General features: G+C 43.8%; 2 protein-coding genes across 3 annotated transcripts; both read right to left on the minus strand.

The window, feature by feature from the left end:
• Nucleotides 1-1,806: 1,806 nt before the first annotated feature.
• On the minus strand, nucleotides 1,807-11,705 carry SAAL1 (serum amyloid A like 1). 2 transcript variants are annotated; one of them, XM_058863881.1, is made up of 12 exons: nucleotides 11,420-11,705; nucleotides 11,047-11,160; nucleotides 9,971-10,054; nucleotides 8,248-8,327; nucleotides 7,814-7,873; nucleotides 7,440-7,555; nucleotides 6,168-6,351; nucleotides 5,813-5,895; nucleotides 5,480-5,668; nucleotides 4,460-4,656; nucleotides 4,002-4,094; nucleotides 1,807-3,405 (listed from the first exon to the last, which is right to left on the minus strand). In XM_058863881.1, the coding sequence occupies exons 1-12, from the start codon at nucleotides 11,534-11,536 to the stop codon at nucleotides 3,313-3,315; spliced, it is 1,410 nt and encodes a 469-aa protein (XP_058719864.1). In that variant the 5' UTR covers nucleotides 11,537-11,705; the 3' UTR covers nucleotides 1,807-3,312. The 2 variants fall into 2 exon arrangements, with proteins under 2 accessions (XP_058719864.1, XP_058719874.1); XM_058863891.1 differs by lacking the exons at nucleotides 11,047-11,160; nucleotides 11,420-11,705 and adding an exon at nucleotides 10,743-11,039.
• Nucleotides 11,706-11,989: 284 nt separating this feature from the next.
• Nucleotides 11,990-13,656, minus strand: LOC131592405 (serum amyloid A protein-like). The gene is made up of 4 exons (XM_058863899.1): nucleotides 13,527-13,656; nucleotides 13,073-13,216; nucleotides 12,625-12,763; nucleotides 11,990-12,191 (listed from the first exon to the last, which is right to left on the minus strand). Exons 2-4 carry the CDS (start codon nucleotides 13,188-13,190, stop codon nucleotides 12,053-12,055), a joined length of 396 nt encoding a protein of 131 aa, XP_058719882.1. The 5' UTR covers nucleotides 13,191-13,216; nucleotides 13,527-13,656; the 3' UTR covers nucleotides 11,990-12,052.
• Between the last annotated feature and the right edge of the window lie 4,532 nt (nucleotides 13,657-18,188).

The raw sequence follows: 18,188 nt of genomic DNA on the forward strand, positions 1-18,188 counted from the left end.
ATACCTTTTAATGCAAATAAAATAAACTATGAAGATACTTCACTTAGAAATAAAGATTTTATCTTATTATTTCTTTTGAATTCAGCTTAGTTTCAATGACAGATGTTCATAAATGCGCAGTTTCATCTTACAAAGGACTCACCGTAGCACTTAGACAAAATATGAACTAAAATAGTAGTGACAGAAAACTAAGCAAGCAGAGTGACATGGATATGGAGAAGCACAGAAAAGAGCTTTTTAGGTTTCACAGTTTAGCTTACCAGAAAGGACAAATTTGCATCATGAATATTGGGCAAGCATTAGAATATCAGCAAATGCCTCCTTGCATTGTCAAAGGAGCAGATGAAGCATTCCAATGCCACTGTTTTTCTTCCCACAACCCAAATTTCTTTAGTTTTGTGGTACTTTGTCCCACCAGGAAAAAGTTACAGTGTGGCATAAAGATGCCAGATGTGCATATAAGTCGAGTCAACAGAATGTTAGAATCCTATCTTTTAATGAAATTATTATATGGATCTATTAAGACTAATTTAAAATAAGGCTTTCCAATCCGCTTTCTGCCTCTATTTTCTATGACTGTTCTCATGCCACATGTCACATCCAGTTCTGTCCAAGCAGGATTGAGTTCCTGCTGCTTTAGTTCGATGCTTCAGACACCCACTTTAGTTCAGAGCTCTGCACAGAGCAGCAACAAGTACTTCTCATTTCTCCCCAAAGGAGGATGTTCTGGAGTTAATCAGATGTTTAGTCTGGAAGAAAGCTGCTCACCTGCTTGTAGACAGACAGATAACCATTCTGAATTAGCTGGCCTAGAGAGCTCAGGCTCTCCAGTGTCAAAACAGGTTTAGGTGAGGGAATTAAAAAAATACCAAACTCGAAACACAAACACCTCCCAGACCCTCCCCAGAGAAACCCCAACCCCACCAAAACCCTAACACATGCTGCTCATGAAGCACAGGCCAAGGGCGGTCCCTGCTGGCAGGATGATGAAACACAACGTGCACCAGTTTCAAACACATCATCCACCTACTCCCACAGAACATTTCTTCCCTCTCTGAACCCCACAAACACGGCACAGTTCCCTTCGGCATTCACCCTGGCACCTGCTTCTCACTCCCCAAGGCAGCACCGCACAAGGGGTGGGCCAAGAGGGAACCCCAGTCTCCAATTTACCATGGTTATCAAGGATAAAAATTCCCAGCATACCTGAATTACCATTCTGCTGAAGCAAGGCTGACCATTCCTGCAGCTCCTTCTGTTGCAGATGAGCAGGAGCATGGGACCCACCTGGCCTCCCACATGACATCAGTCATTTTTTCTATTGCATGCCAGGCACCAGATATCAGTAACACTTAACAGTTCATCAGCCAACACTGGGTATTGGTGTATTGAAAAGGAGAAGGAACAAAATAAAACAACAGATCTTGTCTCAGTTTTGGGGTTTTTTTTCTATATTACATTACATGGCTACTGCAGAATTTCAACTACAACAAATTTCAGGAGATGCGCACCAGAAATAATTCTTCACTGTGGTGGAAGACACTTATGATTCAACTGGGGACAAACTAAGCTTAAAAATGTTTATGGAATGAGACACACATTAACTTCCAGACCATAAAAACGATTATGCAAAAAAAAGCAGGTTAAAATAAATATTCAGTGAAGGAAAACATAGACATTATGAAGAGGTTTGATTTTCCTCTTACAACTGACAAACTTAAGAGTAACAGACATTTCCCAGTGGCTCAGAAAACAAATTTAAGTGACTCTAGAATGAAGGAAAGCATACAGGTTTGTTTTTTTTAAAAAGAAGCTTTATTAAAAATCTGTAGGTTTAAGAAAATATCCCAAAACTGTCAAAGTAGTATGAAAAATGCTGTCATCTGATTCACAGTCACCAGTTTTCTCCAACAAACATAGCATACAAAAGATATAAACCATGGCAATGCTTTTTGGCGAGACAAGTCAGGTATTTGCAATTCCAAATTCCCTGCCGACAACTAAGATGCTGCTGGCAGGAGGATGACTGACTTGCACTGGTTTTGAAAACTGGAGGTTGGGATAGAAAGGTTATATATATATATATACATACTGTATTTTACCACATGCCCAGGTAACTCTGGTAACACAACATGTCCCAGCACAACACTAAAGTCTGTAAAACCTGGAGAGCCAAGGAATGTGTGTATGTGACACTAAGCTATTCTCTGTGCTCTGGTTCCCATTTGCTTTTAAATTTCAAACCTAATAAAGGCAAATTATTTTCCACTCTCATTTACAGAAACAGTGAAGTTGATGTGCTGCTGTGCTGTCTTTTCATACTCAGAACGTGTCAGGTGAACTGCATGCAGCCACAGGATCTAAAACTGCAATGCAGTTAAAATATCATCTAACTAAAGTGGGAGTTTTAGGAGATTGTACACTGAATTTCCTGCAAGTGACCTAAAACCCTAAGCTCCCCCATGGAAAATATGGCATTTCTCATGCCATTCTGAGATAATTCATACAAGAAATGGAAAAAGGAAAGAACTGATACATGTTACACTTCTAAACTGAAGCACAGACTGCTGCGAAAAAACCTAAAAGGTCTGCAAGTATACCAGGGATTGAACCCAAAGCTGCCCTGCAACTTTTAACTGTGGGTAGTTTCCTGCAATGGCTGGAAGCTGAAGCACAGACCATTGGTAATAATATTCTCAAATCCTTTGAACTGCACAGGCCTGAGACTCCATAGCTCAGAGCTGCACTGAAGATGAGGCTCCAGTAGAAGTGTGAAGATTCGAAAGGAGCAGGATGAAACATTTCTGTTACAGTACCTGCTCAAGATATTGATATGATCTAAAAAAATCCACAAACAACTTTATAATTTAACTGTTTTTATCAGATTCTCGAAGGGGATTTCTATTGAGCAATCCTTTTGCCAACAGCAACTTGAAAGAAACTAGCACCATGTTAAAGAACTACTCAGTGCATTTCATTCATTTTGCTGTTTCAACATCAGTTGAAAAGCACAGAATTGAGAGTTATTCAGAGAAAACTACTCTGCAGGAGAGCAATTAGAAATCAACAGTCTCTCATTAGCAGAGCAAACAGGATGGAAGATGCAGAAGTGATTTACAGTCATGTCCTTTCCCCTAGGAAAGGTTAACCCCTAGATTAATCAGGGCTACCTGGAACATTTCTTAAAAGCCACCTGCTGGTAAAGAGGTTGCCTTACTCTCCTGCATTTATTGAGAACTTGATTTCTGAAACGCTGTAATGAAACAGTCAAAAATCTTCATTCCAAAGAAGGAAAATATTTCATGTACATTCTTAGGTGTGAACCTTCAGGCTAGGGAAACGTTTTTCTAGATTGTCAGCAAGTGTCTGATCAGCCTCACGCAGAACTTCAAGAAAACTCTCCACCTGGAAATAAAAAATGCACACAAGGAGAAAAAAAAAAACAAAACTAACTTGCGTGGAACACAATTCTTCTACTGGCACTGGGGCTCTTTCTACTTCTGTACCTTCCAAACAAGAGCAGCCAGCAGCAGCCAATGCAATGAATAACAGAAAATGCCCCAGAGTAGCTACCTTCTTCCTAAATTCCTGCCCCACAATTCCATTTGGTCTAAATTTTGAAACAGTATCACTTTTGTCAAACCCTTACTTTCTTGTTTAAAAGAAACACAGAAACTTTTCTCACCCACAGGAAAGCTCCCTATGAAAGATATTTTGAATAATTCTTCTAAAATAATATATAAGGACAAATTTTCAGCTAGGTTAAATTTTCAGATATCCATTCCCATCAGCACAGTTTGACCCTGGCATCAGCTGATGATCTCAGCAAAGCTGTGGCTGAAGCGAGGCAGAACAGACAGAGGGGGTAAGACTGTCAGGCACTGGATTGTGTTTTAACTGTGCCTGAGCAATTCTGTCCTGTTTGTACATCAGATTTGGAATGGTCCTGCCACCCAAGGAGCATTTTTTCAGCTGTGTCACAGACCTTGTCACATACTCACCGAAGCAAAATACAGAGGTAAGAGGTTCTGAAAAGCACAGGAACATGTCTGTTCATTCAGGTGTCCCTGCTGCAGCCCTTCTAAGGTATTCTCCTGGAAAATCAGAAATACAACCAGCATGTCATGAACACTTGTTGAAAGAACAAACTCAAAACTGCACAGCATCTACAGAATGTGCTTTGTTCTTATAAATGGGTAAAACAACCAGAATTTACACTGACTTTCATTCAAAAGAAAGGGCAACATATATCTACAGAATTTATCATACAGAATCTTGGCACACACCTCAGAAAACCTGTGTTCCTCCCATCTCCCACACATGTTGCTACTTCTGGTAGATTCTCTAATGAATTCCCAGTAGCAAGTGCACTTGCACAGAAAAACATCCACATTAATAGTAAGTACTTTTTTCTTACCTACTCTGCAGAAATCCCTACTATAATTTTGTTTATTCTTACCTTGGTTAGTTCTTGAAGCATATTGGAAAGTAATTCACAGCAAATATCCTTCAAAATTTTTAAATGGAAATCTTCCTCGTTTACATCAGCCCTTCCAGTCTCCTCTTGCTTGGACTCCTTGGAGTTATCAACAGCTCTCTTCCCACAGCCCTCCATGTATTGTAAAATACGAATCAAGCTCCCAATCAGTGGCATATCTTAATACAAAGTAATGAGAACAGTGAACTTTAACACTGAAAATTCTTGTCCAACCTTTCAAGGCATTAGAATTTTGAAACACCCCATCAGATTTTACACAAAATCTATAGAAATGCATATTCTGACAGTGTTGTGTTTTGTTACTCAAAGACAGTTTTAAAGAAGCAAGTGGAAATGTAGTAAAAAACCCAAAACATTTTTCCTGCAAGCTGACCTGTACCTATAAAAACTATATACCAGTGTAAAGAGCATGAGAAGGAAACTGTCTTTAGTAGTACCCAGTGAGGGCAGTATGTTAAATTTTCATCCAGATAATCCTATCTGACAACCAAACTGCACAGCATCTTTCTGCTGCAGGTGACCCTGACTCACATTCTCAAGACAGGCTTTTAATTCTAAAGACTTGTCCACGGGTTGAAAAGAAATAATAGAGGGATTTAAGTAAGTGCAGAATCTCCCTCTACTGAAAAAAAAAATAAAATTACTACATAAAAATATATGTAGAATATATTATGTATAAAATAACAATGTAATCAGGTATTACTATATTTTACTAAAAATAAATTCTGCAATTTTCATTTATTTACCCAATGGAGAAGACTGAGCAGAATCTGTAGATTCTGGTATTGTAACTCCTCAGACTTTACAGCCCACCCAGTAAGTGAACTTTGGGCTAGCAGTGATTTTGAGTAACCAGGGAAGAGTCTTACTGTATGCAATATCACTGAATTGAACCACCTTCCACACCCACATAAAGCCAATTGTGACTATTAGCTTAAAAAAATAAAAAAAAAAAAAAAAACAGAAAAAAGCATGACTTGCTTTTCCTCATCCTGGTGTATTCCTGCTCTGTCTGTGAAGCAAACATAGCAGACAGCACAGACAAAATAGAGGCCAGCACTGTCTTCTGCTCCTGCACAATGATGGGTGGATCATCTGGCTGGCAAAGCTCCTGGCAAACGAGGTCATAAAGCAAACTCCAAGTCTCTTTTCCTCCATCAGGAGCCTGCACTTGAGAAAGAAAGAAAGAGAACCCACCAACCCAACAAATTTAATCCAGGTACATGAATTCCTGTTCTCCCCAGTAAATACGTGGTGATCCAGAAGTTATGGCCTCTCTTGGTCCCCTCTCACGTAGCAATTGCAGGTTCTTACCAATAGCCTGGATGCCCTCATCCACCGTGGTCAGGAGCTGCAGGATATGCATATAAACATCCAGTCCTTCTGGGTTATCTGATCTACACAGAACAAACATCAAAATGACAAATTAAAGTGCTGCTTACTGAACTTATATTCTATATTTTGGTCACAGAGAAGCCCAGCAACAATCACTGCCATTCCCTTTGCAAACAAACAGGGTGACTCATTTCAAACCCTAAGTCCAGGAAAACATTTTCCAGTGATCTGTGAAGCTGTGCTGTTCCCACTAAAAGCAAGATGTTTGGACACAGGCCTCACAAGGTTATAAGGAATCCCCCCAGCCATGAAACCAAGAAGAAATCTCCCATACCGGACTTGTTTGGCTGCTTCAAGTATACAAGGCACAATCTTAAAATATGGAAGTTCTTCAGGGGAATCATCTACAGATGGTCCCACAGAGTGACAAGTGCCGTTTTTGATCCAGCTTAACATCAGCTCTTCATCCAGATCAAAGAGCTTGTCCACCACTTCACCCACTTTCACCAGCAATTCAACTGCACAACAGAGAATGATATTTTTAATTCAACAAGAGTAAAAACGAACAGCAAAAATTAGCTCATGAAATGCTGGTACATACAAGTATTCCGAATAAATTCAGGACTGAAATAAATTCATTCTCTTTGTGACCTACTACTGGTTGCTGTTTAATTCCTTTATGTGGCATACACCAGGTAAAGAGTTTGATACATAGGGATTGTTGGAAAGCCCACTGACACCTTCTACTTTGTCATGCCACATGTCAAGCAGTAACTTTATTCTGCAAAAAGACTCCATGTTCTTGAAAAGTCCTAACTTCTGCTTCTGAAGTAAAACTTTCCAAGATTTGTTCCTAGGTATGGAGTTTTATGCTAATCTTCCACCTGCCAACCTGCATTTTACTTAAACAGCTCTGTTACTTCAATTGGATGGAGCAGGATTTCTGATAATTTGCATTAAAAAAATTATTTAAAAATTTTAAAAGCTGCATTGTTAGGATTCCTTGATAAATGAGAACTGTTGCTACAGCTGAGCTGGATGTTAAATATAAATGCTATACAAAATATTTCCATTTTTAGGTGGTTGGTGTGGTTTTTACTGAATTAATGCTATGAGAGATCTGTGCACTGTCTGCATACTGAAAGCCTGAACAGTATTCAGCTGCCAGAGTAACTGAATTGTTCCTCCAGTTCACATTCCACAGATATGGCAGCTTTAAAAATAGAAAATCCATAACTGACTTGAAAAAAATAAATTAAATTAGGTCTTGTTTCGAGGTTCAAAATTTACATATGCATATCCCTGAATGAGAACTATATCCTTTCTTTTATTGTGGCAAATAACAATTCATTCAGTTAAACATATTTTGATTCCCCCCCCAGAGCTTTCTTCTTTCCCTATGAGTGCTTTTTTGGTTGGCTTTATATAAATATCTAAACCTGCAAAGGCAGGACAAGTTTGTTTTGTGTCCTCTAAACTTACAAGGTTTCCTTTATTTTAAAGAGATCAACCCAACTGAAAATATTTGTCTTTGAAATTGCAAATTTCAGTCCTTATTTTTCTTCTGCAAACACCCACTAAATCCCAGCTTGTTTTGGCAACTTACCATTTGTAGAGCTGGACATGATAAAGCAAACACAGTCGTACACAGAAGGATTTTCTCGGATCCTCTCCACCCAGACATTGGCCACCTCAGGCTGGGAGAGGCAAGTTAACAGCAACCTAGGCAAGAATTCCCCATTTAACAAATTAGAAGTCAGTTCACTCCTTTTAGCTGCACAAGTGTAAATCCAAAATAATGACAGTGGAAACAGAAACAGGAATCTAACTCACAGCAAAGTGATTCCACAACAATGCAGAATCAATAGAAGGAAAGGATGAGAGGATAATAAAAATAATGAGTCCACTTGAGTTTTCTCCCCAAGCCTTAGAACATAGCAGAACTACACTAATGATGCATTAATTTCTGAGATGTCCTACCTGCTTGTTTCCAGAAGGGTTGGAGAGTCTGAATCACACAAACGTTGCAGTAACACTTGGCTTCAAGGAGAAAATGCAGGGGAAAAAAGTTAGTAAAATCCATCTTTATTTTTAAAAAAGGTATAAGAAAGTTAATTTCACAACTGCAGCCATGTTCTGAGATTAAAGCCTGCTTTTCCTAACTTTGCATGCACATCCAGCATCTCAAGACCACCAAACTTTGAAACTAACTTGACTGGTGATTAAAAATCACCAAAATTAGTGGTCTGTGTCCTTTATTCCTTTTCTGAGCACTTCCCACACAAACATAGCCAAAAGTTATGAATGAAGATTAGGCTTGGCAGGCAAGCTTAGATCCTCCTCTAACATGAATTTCCTGACTGTGAGTCCAGACAAGCAGTACCTGTTCATGTACAAAGCACACAGCCACTTACCCAAGATTCTCATCCTTGCTAATGGACATGCAGATGTCCTGGAAACAGGCCATATTCCCTAATATTCCCACACAGATTTCCTGGAAAGTCAAAACACAGTATAATGAGACAACTGCAAGTCCACAATTTCACTTCCAGAGCCATAAGGCATAAGAGAGGTTCAAAGATGTTTTCCAGTTTGATTTCCAAGCTTGTATGACCCACTGATTTTGTGACAGAGATACAAATTTTTCTACAGATTCCAGACAGATTTTTCTGTTCTATCAGACAAGACTAAAATACACTCAGGAACTATGCAGATATTTAGGTGTTGGCGTGTTCCATAAAAGCAAATGCATCTTGAAATCAGCTCTGCTTGCATATTCTTTGTATACTATATTCTTTGTGTACTGTTTTTATTCTGATTTGACAACCCTGTTATTAAAGCAAAAAGGAGTCCTAAAACAAAAATATCACTACGTAAACATGACCCTCACTGATATTCACTTTCTCACAAAAGAAAGGGATCTTAATACAAGCTTCCAGCAAAGCCCATTTTCTGATTAAAGAGATCTAAAATAAAATACTAAACAAACCCCAAAGCAGTGCATCCCATTAGGATATTCATGCCAAGATTAAGAGGATGCACACTTTTGTAAAGGAGATCATGAGAGCTCTGCAGGTGACTGGTGCTAAAACAAAGTGAGTCATTAGTTTGCAGCAATTTAAAGTCAGAAATCAACCTTCTCCTCTAAGGTTGCCTTCTGAATTATCAACATGTTACTATTACCTCTGCTAAATTACAGCAGGCAAAACACTACTTCATGAAAGTATCTGTGACAGCCAATTTTCACTCTCTTGCAAATTTGGGTTGTACTTTCCAAAGACAAAGTACTAAATTTTTTAAAGCTCTGTCTCTACTCATCTCCTGGAGTAAAGCATCTGATAACTTCTCAGAAAAAGGATTTACATCAACACTGAATATCTCTGAAAATCCTGTCTTGAGTCCTGCAGTGCACTGTGTAGCACAAGCTGGAAATCAGTGACATCAAAACAAGTGTAAAATTAAAAAAAATTACACTATCGGTGCCTTAACAATTCCAAAGATTACTTTTTGTAATATTTTTGTTTTGTTTTTCACTATCTTATTCTGATTTGTTTGGTAATAGATTAATTTCCCCAAGTGGAGTCTGTTTTGCCCATGACAAATCACAGCAACTGGTGAGTGATCTCTCCCTGCCCTTATCTTGACCCATGAGCCTCCTGTTGTATCTGCTCTCCCCTGTCCAGCTGAGGAGGGGAGTGACAGAGCAGCTTTGGTGGGCATCTGGCCTCCAGCCAGGGTCAAACCTGACCCCAAACACTTCTGAAGGTCTGACTAAACAAATTCATGACCATTTCTGTTCAGTAATCATGAAACAAGTCAAAAGGAAAAAAAGGCCAGGCTTCTGGGTTTTATAACAGGTCTTACAGCTATGTTTGATAAACTCAGATCTTCATCAGTGTATTTAGATGAGGATGTGTGAGCAGACATATACCAGCTTCAGCATCACCAAAATTCTTACTGATTAGACCATGTCAAAAATAGAGTGTAAAAGCATTTTAAAATTTATTTTGCATTTTCTCCTGGTTCTCCCTATACATTACAGATGCAATGGGAGAAGGGAGACAAATGTAAATGCATGTACAGAGCTATCTACTATTGCTCTTAACACAGAACAGATTTTTGACACCCCATACTTACAGTTAGGCGAGGGCATTTGGACTTGGCAAAAACTCCCATGAATATATCAGGGGCGTTGAACTCCTGAAGAAATAAAGCAACATCCTGCAGAGAAATGAATAGAGAAGTAAATGGACCTCTACAATTTCCAAATGCAAAATCAAATGTGTTCCCACAGCACAAGGGCTGGATCAAAGAAATTACAAACTCACTACAATAAATTTGTTACCTGCTAAAACTTAATACAAATAATCCTTGTTTTTCAATGAGAGAAGGCCAGAAATAGGCATACTGGTGATTCACTATGCCAGTGACTTGCTGTAGAATGAACCAAAAAATCACATTTGCAAGAAACTGTGAATTCTTATCTCAACAGAAACAGACACTCAACCAGAATTCAGTAAATATCACGTTTTAGGGCATGACATCACCATGACATATAAAAAAGAAGCAAGTGAAGGGATTGCCATTAGCATTTGATCAAAACACAAAAAAGAGGAAATCTCCTCCTCATTTTACCACATTAAAACACAAGATTAGTTCTTTATTTGGGAGTTAAAGGCCCATGTTGCATGTTTATTTAAAAAAACTGAGCAACAAGGCAGGGAATAAAATAATACTACTTAAACAGATATAGATAGATAGATATAGATCGATATAGACATATCTTGAGAATTTGTTCCAGCATTTGCGAGTGCTGAGAAAAATACCAAGAAGCTGTGTTACATTGCCACTGCAAGTCTGCAGCTAAACTTTGAAAGGCTGTTTATCTATCAGAGAAAGTTATGCTTACCAGAAGGACGCATGTCAATTGCTAGAGGAAAATATTCCTGTTTCGCGATGGCATCAATATTATGTCCGTAATCCACATGCTGAAGACACAGGCTGTGCACCCCAGTTAATTCCAGCTGCCGCCCTGCTCCTCTCCCAGCGCAGGCTCCACGGGGAGCCTGTTTGGTGCTGCCCCAGCCCAGCTGTCCTGCCTCACCCTGCCCAACACCCCGAGAACCAGCGCGCCGGCTGCTTCCCTGCCCTCTCCCGCTGCCGGCACGATTCTGACGGGCCCCGAGGTCCGAGGTGCCGCACGAGGCTCCTACCTCGTCCATCGACATGTCCCACACCTTGCAAATGTCATTCTCCATCTCCTCGTCCAGCTCCGTGCGGGCTTCCCCGGGGCTGGCGGCGGGATCCGGCTCCGCGGGGGCGATGACCTGGGACACAGCGGGCCGGGGGGAAAACGACCCGGCTGAACCCCCGGCACCACCCGGGAGCTGCTGGGTTCCCAGGTGTTTTCCCACTATGTCCCCGCTGGGCCCCCGGATTTGTCCCCTGTGAGTCCCCGCTCCGTGCCCGGCTTTATCCCCGCTGGTCCCCGGGTGTCCCCCCCGGCCCTGGCAGCGATCGCGTCGCACCCACCCGGCGCTGACCGACACCGGGCCCGCCGCCCGCTCATTCCCGGCGGCCGCGCACCTCGATGAGGCGGGTGAGGACGCTGAAGAGCCAGTGTTTGCTGTACACCGTGTTCCCCACCGCGTCCCCCTCCTCCTCCTCCGCATCGCTGCACGGCGGCGACGGGTTGCGGTCCATGGTGGCCCCACAGCCGTGCGGAGGCAGCGAGGCGGCGGCGCGGCCAGAGCGGCGCCCGCGGCTCCACAGCGCCCTCTGCCCGCCGGCGGCCGCTGCTGCACCGTGTGCTGGGGCAGCGCCGGGATCGTGATGGGATCGCACCGAGACCGTGAGGGGATCGCGCTGGGATCGCACCGGGACCGTGATGGGATCGCACCGAGACCGTGAGGGGATCGCGCTGGGATCGCGCCGGGACCGTGATGGGATCGCGCTGGGATCGCACCGGGACCGCAATGGGATCCTGCCGGGACCCGCCCGCCCAGGGCCGCCCCTCTGCGGGGAGCGGCGCCCGCGCTCCGGAGCACCCGAGGGTCCCAAGGGGGACCTTTTGGCAGCCCCCGTGATACCCCGACACCGCCCCCGGCCCGCAGTCCCGCGCCCCGGGAGGATGGATGCTCGCAGCGAAGGGAACAGTTCTCAGGAGGATTTCTTTATTCGGCTGTACAAAGGGAGGTGTGACGGGAGCGGCGTACAGCGCTAGTACTTGCTGGGCAGCCCCTTGGGCCGGTAGCGGTTCGGGTCCCCGCCGTTCCGGCCCCACGCGTTCGCCTCCTGGTCCGCCCGGGTGTCCTCGGCGCCTCTGCCGCTGAAGCTCTGAAAGCCCTCCCGGGCGTCGCTGTTGGGAAGGAGAAAGGGCCACCTGAACAGACTGCATCTAACTCAGCCTTGTGTCGGTTCCCTCACTCATGTGAAACTGCTTTTCCGCAGGGCTTCTCAAGGTGAGATGCAAGCACACACTCGGCCTTTGTCTGAGAGCCCGCGCTGGAATCCATAACTGTTTTGTCAGAAAATGAACCAGCAATGAAGGAGAGTTCCTTATCAGAAATGCTGAGAGAGCAATCTGCGTTCTTGGGAGGACAAAAAGAAAGGCTCATGCTCATGTGGCACCATTCCTACAGAGACTGGCTGTCCAGATGGGAACTACTTCCCCTCCCTTCTGCTGTCCTTCCAGGTGCAAAGCTGAGTACAAGTCAAAAAGGACCTCACTCCAGCTGGAATGCCTGGATCCCTAATAACTCACTGCTAACAAGCCAAGCACACTCCATTACCTGATCACTCTCGCTGCCCAAGCACCACCAGGTCCTCTCCGGGCAGCATCATAATTCCCACGGGCATGGAAATACTTGTCAGCACCTATGTAATTTGCCTCGCGCATGTCCAGATATGCTCTGAGCATATCCCGTGTCCCTAAAGAAAGCAGAGAAACAGAGATGATGTTAACTGGAAAGAGTCACAGCAGAAATAGTTTGGTACCATTTCAGCCACGAGCTGAAAGGCCCAAGGAGCAGCAACAGACTGAGGCACTGCTCCTTATCAGCCTTTGCACAGGGCTGTGCCCACAGAAAGCACCTGTGGGGCTCATCAAGACCCTCATCCAGCAGCAGAAACCAGAGGGATCTCTGAAGTGGAGCTGTGGATTTCCCAGCTCTGAGGGCTGCACCATTGACTGCTGGTACCCTGTGCTTGGGTTCCTGAGGGAAGGTAACAGCAGCTCACCTCCCGCTGCATCCCGGACAAATTGTCCAGCTCGGATTAGTCCTTGAACCACCCCTGGTCTGTCAGCACTTGCACACAGAACAGTGGAGAGCAACGCGATGCAGACCCAGAGCCTCATGGTTCCTGGCCAAGCCTGACAGGGAGCTGGGAGACAGTGAGAGAGATGAACAATTCTGGAGCACCTTTGAGAACCCACCACACCCCCAGGTGTGCCCGGGCTGCTGCCCCAGCACTGAAGGCTCGCCCAGGACCCCCTTCTCCCCCTGCAAGGAGTGGTGCCCTCTGTGTAACCATAAGCTCTACAACAAAAGCAGGTGCACATGAGAGCATTTTAGCACTCCCTACTGCTCCTGTCATGAGTACAAAAAAACCCCATATGCTAAAACATTGGTCCTGTTCCCAAATACCAGCTGCGAAACACTGTACACAGCTCACAATTCAGAATGTCACTCACCACTGCAGAACAGCAAAGCCAAAGGAGATGGAGATTGTCTCGTGGGCTCTCAGAGAGGGTATTTATAAACAATTCAAACCCCCCAAAAGAGGAAACTGGAAAGGATACCCATGGTTGGGAAATCCCCACCAGCACTCCCAACACAAATTGTTACTGGAAACCTGTCCTTGTCCTTACTGAAAGTTCATAGCTCCTGTTACACAATTTTTTAGAGAGTATATGGCACTTCTTCAGCTGGCCTTAGGTCTATTTGTTCCTCCTAACAACCAGGCTGACAAACTGCCTTGAAGGCTAAAGAGTTCCATGTGCTTGAAGGGCTACTGTTGTCTTCAGGGCGACACTTTTGTTCGGATCTTGGACTGAAGAGAGCTCAGAGGGGAAGGTGCCTGGCTATCTGCACACTGAAACCTTGTGTCTGTGCACAGGGAGCAATGAGCTGTGCTAACCAGAAGGGCTGCAGGAGCTGCTAAGGGAAACTCCCATGCATGCCAGGATTGCCAGATGAACCCCAGAATTAATGAAATGGAAAATATGAAGTACTGCTCTTAACTCCATTGCAAAGCAAACCACATACACCTACATCCCTGCTGACAGTGCTCTAAGATAGCACTGACACACAGACCTTCAAGAGGCTCTGAATGACTCGTTTTGCCTAAGGGGAAATTCAGATCCATACAGCCACAATTCTACTAGATTTAAAATCAACTGTCTGGCCCTATTGGCACGGATCACTATTTAAGTACCCACTGTGCTCCCCCAGCTCAAGCCTGCTCGCCTCCCTCAGTTAGCAACTTGACATAATCCTTTTCCCTGCAGAAGACTCCAGGGTTGAGTGCAGTTGCACTGGAGAGTGAGTGTGCAGGAAGTGTCCCCACTGTGCGGCCTTGCACATGATTTAGGAGGAGAGCACTTTATATTCCCCTCAGAAGAGTTAAGGGTAGCTGAACCACTCACAACTCCTCACTGCTGTAAACAATTCGCTCTTGGAGCTGCAGGGCAGAAGCATGAGTTGAAAGAGGTGCAATAAAGGTAAAAAAGTGTTCACGGGAACTTCCTCTGGAGTCACTGGACTTCAGTCAAAAAAATTAGCTTAAAGAGGTGAGGAGACATATTCCATAGGCAGGCCTGAAGCAAAAGATACTCTGTAGTATGATGTATCTCAGACTGGAATAATTTGCAACAAGAACTTAAACCCTTACCCAATGGACAAGGAAACCTTGCAAAAAGCAGGGAGCGGACAGATTTTTGTTCCCTGGCTCTCCTGAAGCCGATACTCAACAGTGTAACAACTCAGCAGGGACTGGATTGCTGTGTTTTGCTGCAACTCAGTTCACATCCTCATGACCTACGTCCTTGCAGCACTTGAGACAGCTCCAGTGCCTTCTCTGCTGGCTGCAAGTAGCCCTGTCACCTTTTTGGTTTTTAAAAGACAAGGAAAATGATTCCTTTAAGTTGGTGTACAGGCATGTGGCACTTTGCCCAGGGACTTAAAGCATTGCCTTCAAAACTGACCTAAGGAACTTTTTCTCTACAAGAGCTCACACCTTTAGGACCATAGAGGACATTTTGAGCCTTACGCTGTTTCACATGCTCTCCAAAACAACATTTCCACAAAACATGAGGACAATTGCAAGAAGGCAGGTGCTGGAGGGATTCTTTAGAACATCTCAGAGTACATCCCCTGGTGTGTAGCAAGGGGGACAGCAGCAGTGACAACAGTGCTGGAGCTCCCCATGGAACTGGGATAAAGTTGCAGCTTGGGGCTCCAGGGAGCAGCCTAAGCAGCCCTGCTTTCCCGTATTCTCGTGTCCTGCACTCCAGGTCATGACCTCTGGCTCACAGAAATGAGCTGCAGCCAACTGTGGCTTTCGCAAGAGAAAGAGGCAAAGCTGCCTGGGAGTGTGGAGGAGGGTTGGATCAGAGTATTCCTAGCAATAAACGCTGGCAGCATGTGCACACTGGGAAACAACACATTGAGAAGGGCCTGGAGACCATTTCTTGGTTTGTACATTCTGATGCAGTTAAGATAAAAAGCAAGCCCATAGTAGTTGCCCTTTAACTGTAAATATCTATGAATGCAAGCTACGTTACACAAACATTCCATAGTTTTGCAATCTAAGAAAGACTGAGAAAGGGGATGAGGTGAATTCCCAGCTCAAGCACATTAATATTTGCCATTATTTCCTTATCTGGGAAAGAACAGTACCTTATTTAAGTTTATGTGTACAATAATTAATTTCAGGAGCTTTGCCAAGTATGGAATATACACGACCAGTGACCTTTGGCTTATAGACATGGAGAATGACTGGAAACTTGTTTCCTTTCAAGAAGCAGATAAATATCTGCATTTTCAATCTGAAGTAAAACTGATTTACCCATAGGTTTCTAATAATGAAATAACGTATGATACTTTTTTCTTTGGAAAAAAAGGTAAATTCCACCACCAGTTTCTATTTAAAGCTGCTCTAGGGTAAATCCCCTTTATTCATCTTTGCTTTTCAAGGGTCACCCACCAAACACAAAGCTGAGCTGCAGCTCATCTTCCCCATGAGGCTGGCTGAGATGTCAGTGGTATGTGGCCAGCTGGCTGACAGGGGCCTTGCTCTGTGCAACTGAGGCAGTTTCTGTTTCAGTAATTTCTGAACAGAAGACCCTCTCATTTCACAGTCCCTTCACCCTACCCCTATGAGATGAAAACAAACTCATCCAGAGAAGGAAACATTCATTTTCCACTCTTCTTAAGAGAGTAAACCCTCGCTCTTTATTGACGGCCAAGTTAGTTGAAATCATATACACAACTCACTTTAGACACAAAATCTGAACACACACTTGCCCTTGTTACTTGTATGAGTTGTCCGACATTATATTTTTTTAAAAAAAAAGCTCTAACTAGAATTACGATAAAAAAAACCAAAAAACAAAAAAAGCCCCAACCCTCAGTCAAAGTTAACTAAGTGTACAAAACTCCCACAGAAGTAAGAAAGAGACTTATGTGTACACAAAACACACCAAGCAAATAAAGTAGAACCATATGGAGGTAAGCCAGGCACATTCTCAGAAATCCAGGAATTCCTCCAAGGAAGGCAAGGGGAGCACTCAGCTACACCACACACTGCATGAACCCGAGGTAGGCAACTGTGGCAGCCCCTGAGGCAGCAGCAGCTCATCTGGCAGGGAAGAGAACAGGCACCAACACCATCTGGTAGGTGCCTGGCTTCCATTCCAAGTCTTACTGTGAGAGCATGGAGTATTCCTGATGGTACAGATCCTTCTATTTCCAACGGCAGAATCTAAACGCCAGAAGCTTTAAAGTTTTCTTTTGTAGAAATAGTTCTGCATTGGCTTTTCCACAACACTTTGGATGAAAGCCTGACACTCATTGTCTCCCTGGAACTTCCCTTCCTCTAGAGAAGTAACCAACCATCCACACCCAAGTTTTTCTTGCAGACAAGATGAAATAGTCTGCAGACTACATCTCTCAAGAGGTCAAATGTTGTACTCAGTCCCAGTTTGATGAAAAGCATTATGTTGCAACAGTACAAGTGCTGCAAGACTACATAAAAAGATTCTTTATGGAGCAGTATTTTCACATCATTTTACAACAAAATTATCAATTTCATTTAAATTTAGTTCAAATTAATGCATTACGTTTTTACTTAAATGATATTTGTGAAAATTGAGTATTAACCAAACACTGCAGCCTTCTGCTTAAAATATGAGTCAGACAGTGAAGAGGGTCAAAACTAGAAGCCTAAAAATAAACTTGTTCAAAGATGTATTAAATGCAGAAAGAGTGCTAGTACAAAGCATAGTTCTGTAAATGAGAATAAAATCCAAGTAATTTTATGAATCTTCATATTCAACCAGATATGTAAAAAGACTTCTTTCTTGACAACATCCATCAAAAAATACTTACATAAACCTTCAGTTTTTAAAAATATTACTAAAATAAGTCCTCTAACTTTCCAAATGTCAGAAGTAATTGTGGAATTACCAAAGTTGAGCTGGACTTCAAGAAAACCTTTTGACACTGTTTACCTCAATGTTCTCCTGGAGAAATGGGTTGCTCATGGCTTTGATCATGTGGATTGTTCACCAAGGAAAAAACTGGCTGGATGGCCAGGCCCAGAGAGTGGTGGGAAATGGGAGTTCTATCCAGCTGGCAGCCGGTACCAGTGGTGCTCCCCAGGGCTCGGTGCTGGGGCCAGCCCTGATTAATCTCTTTATCAGTGATCTGGATGAGGGGACCGAGGGCACCCCCAGGCAGTTTGCAGACACACCAGGTTGGGTGGGAGCGTCGATCTGCTGGAGGGCAGGAAGGCTCTGCAGAGGGCTCTGCATGGGCCGGATCGATGGGCTGAGGCCGATGGTGGGAGGGTCAGCCAGGCCGGGTGCCGGGGCCTGTCCTTGGGTCACAACAACCCCAGGCAGTGCCACGGGCCGGGACAGAGGGGCTGGGAACCTGCTCGGCACAAAACGACCTGGGGGTGCTGGTGACAGCAGCTGGACATGAGCCAGCAGTGCCCAGGTGGCCAAGAAGGCCAAGGGCATCCTGGCCTGGATCAGCAATGGTGTGGCCAGAGGAGCAGGGCAGGGATTGTCCCCCTGAACTGGTGAGGTCACATCGCGAGTGCTGTGTCCAGTTCTGGGCCCCTCACTGCA

The sequence above is a fragment of the Poecile atricapillus genome, chromosome 1 (assembly GCF_030490865.1).
Source record: "Poecile atricapillus isolate bPoeAtr1 chromosome 1, bPoeAtr1.hap1, whole genome shotgun sequence".
NCBI lineage: Eukaryota > Metazoa > Chordata > Aves > Passeriformes > Paridae > Poecile > Poecile atricapillus.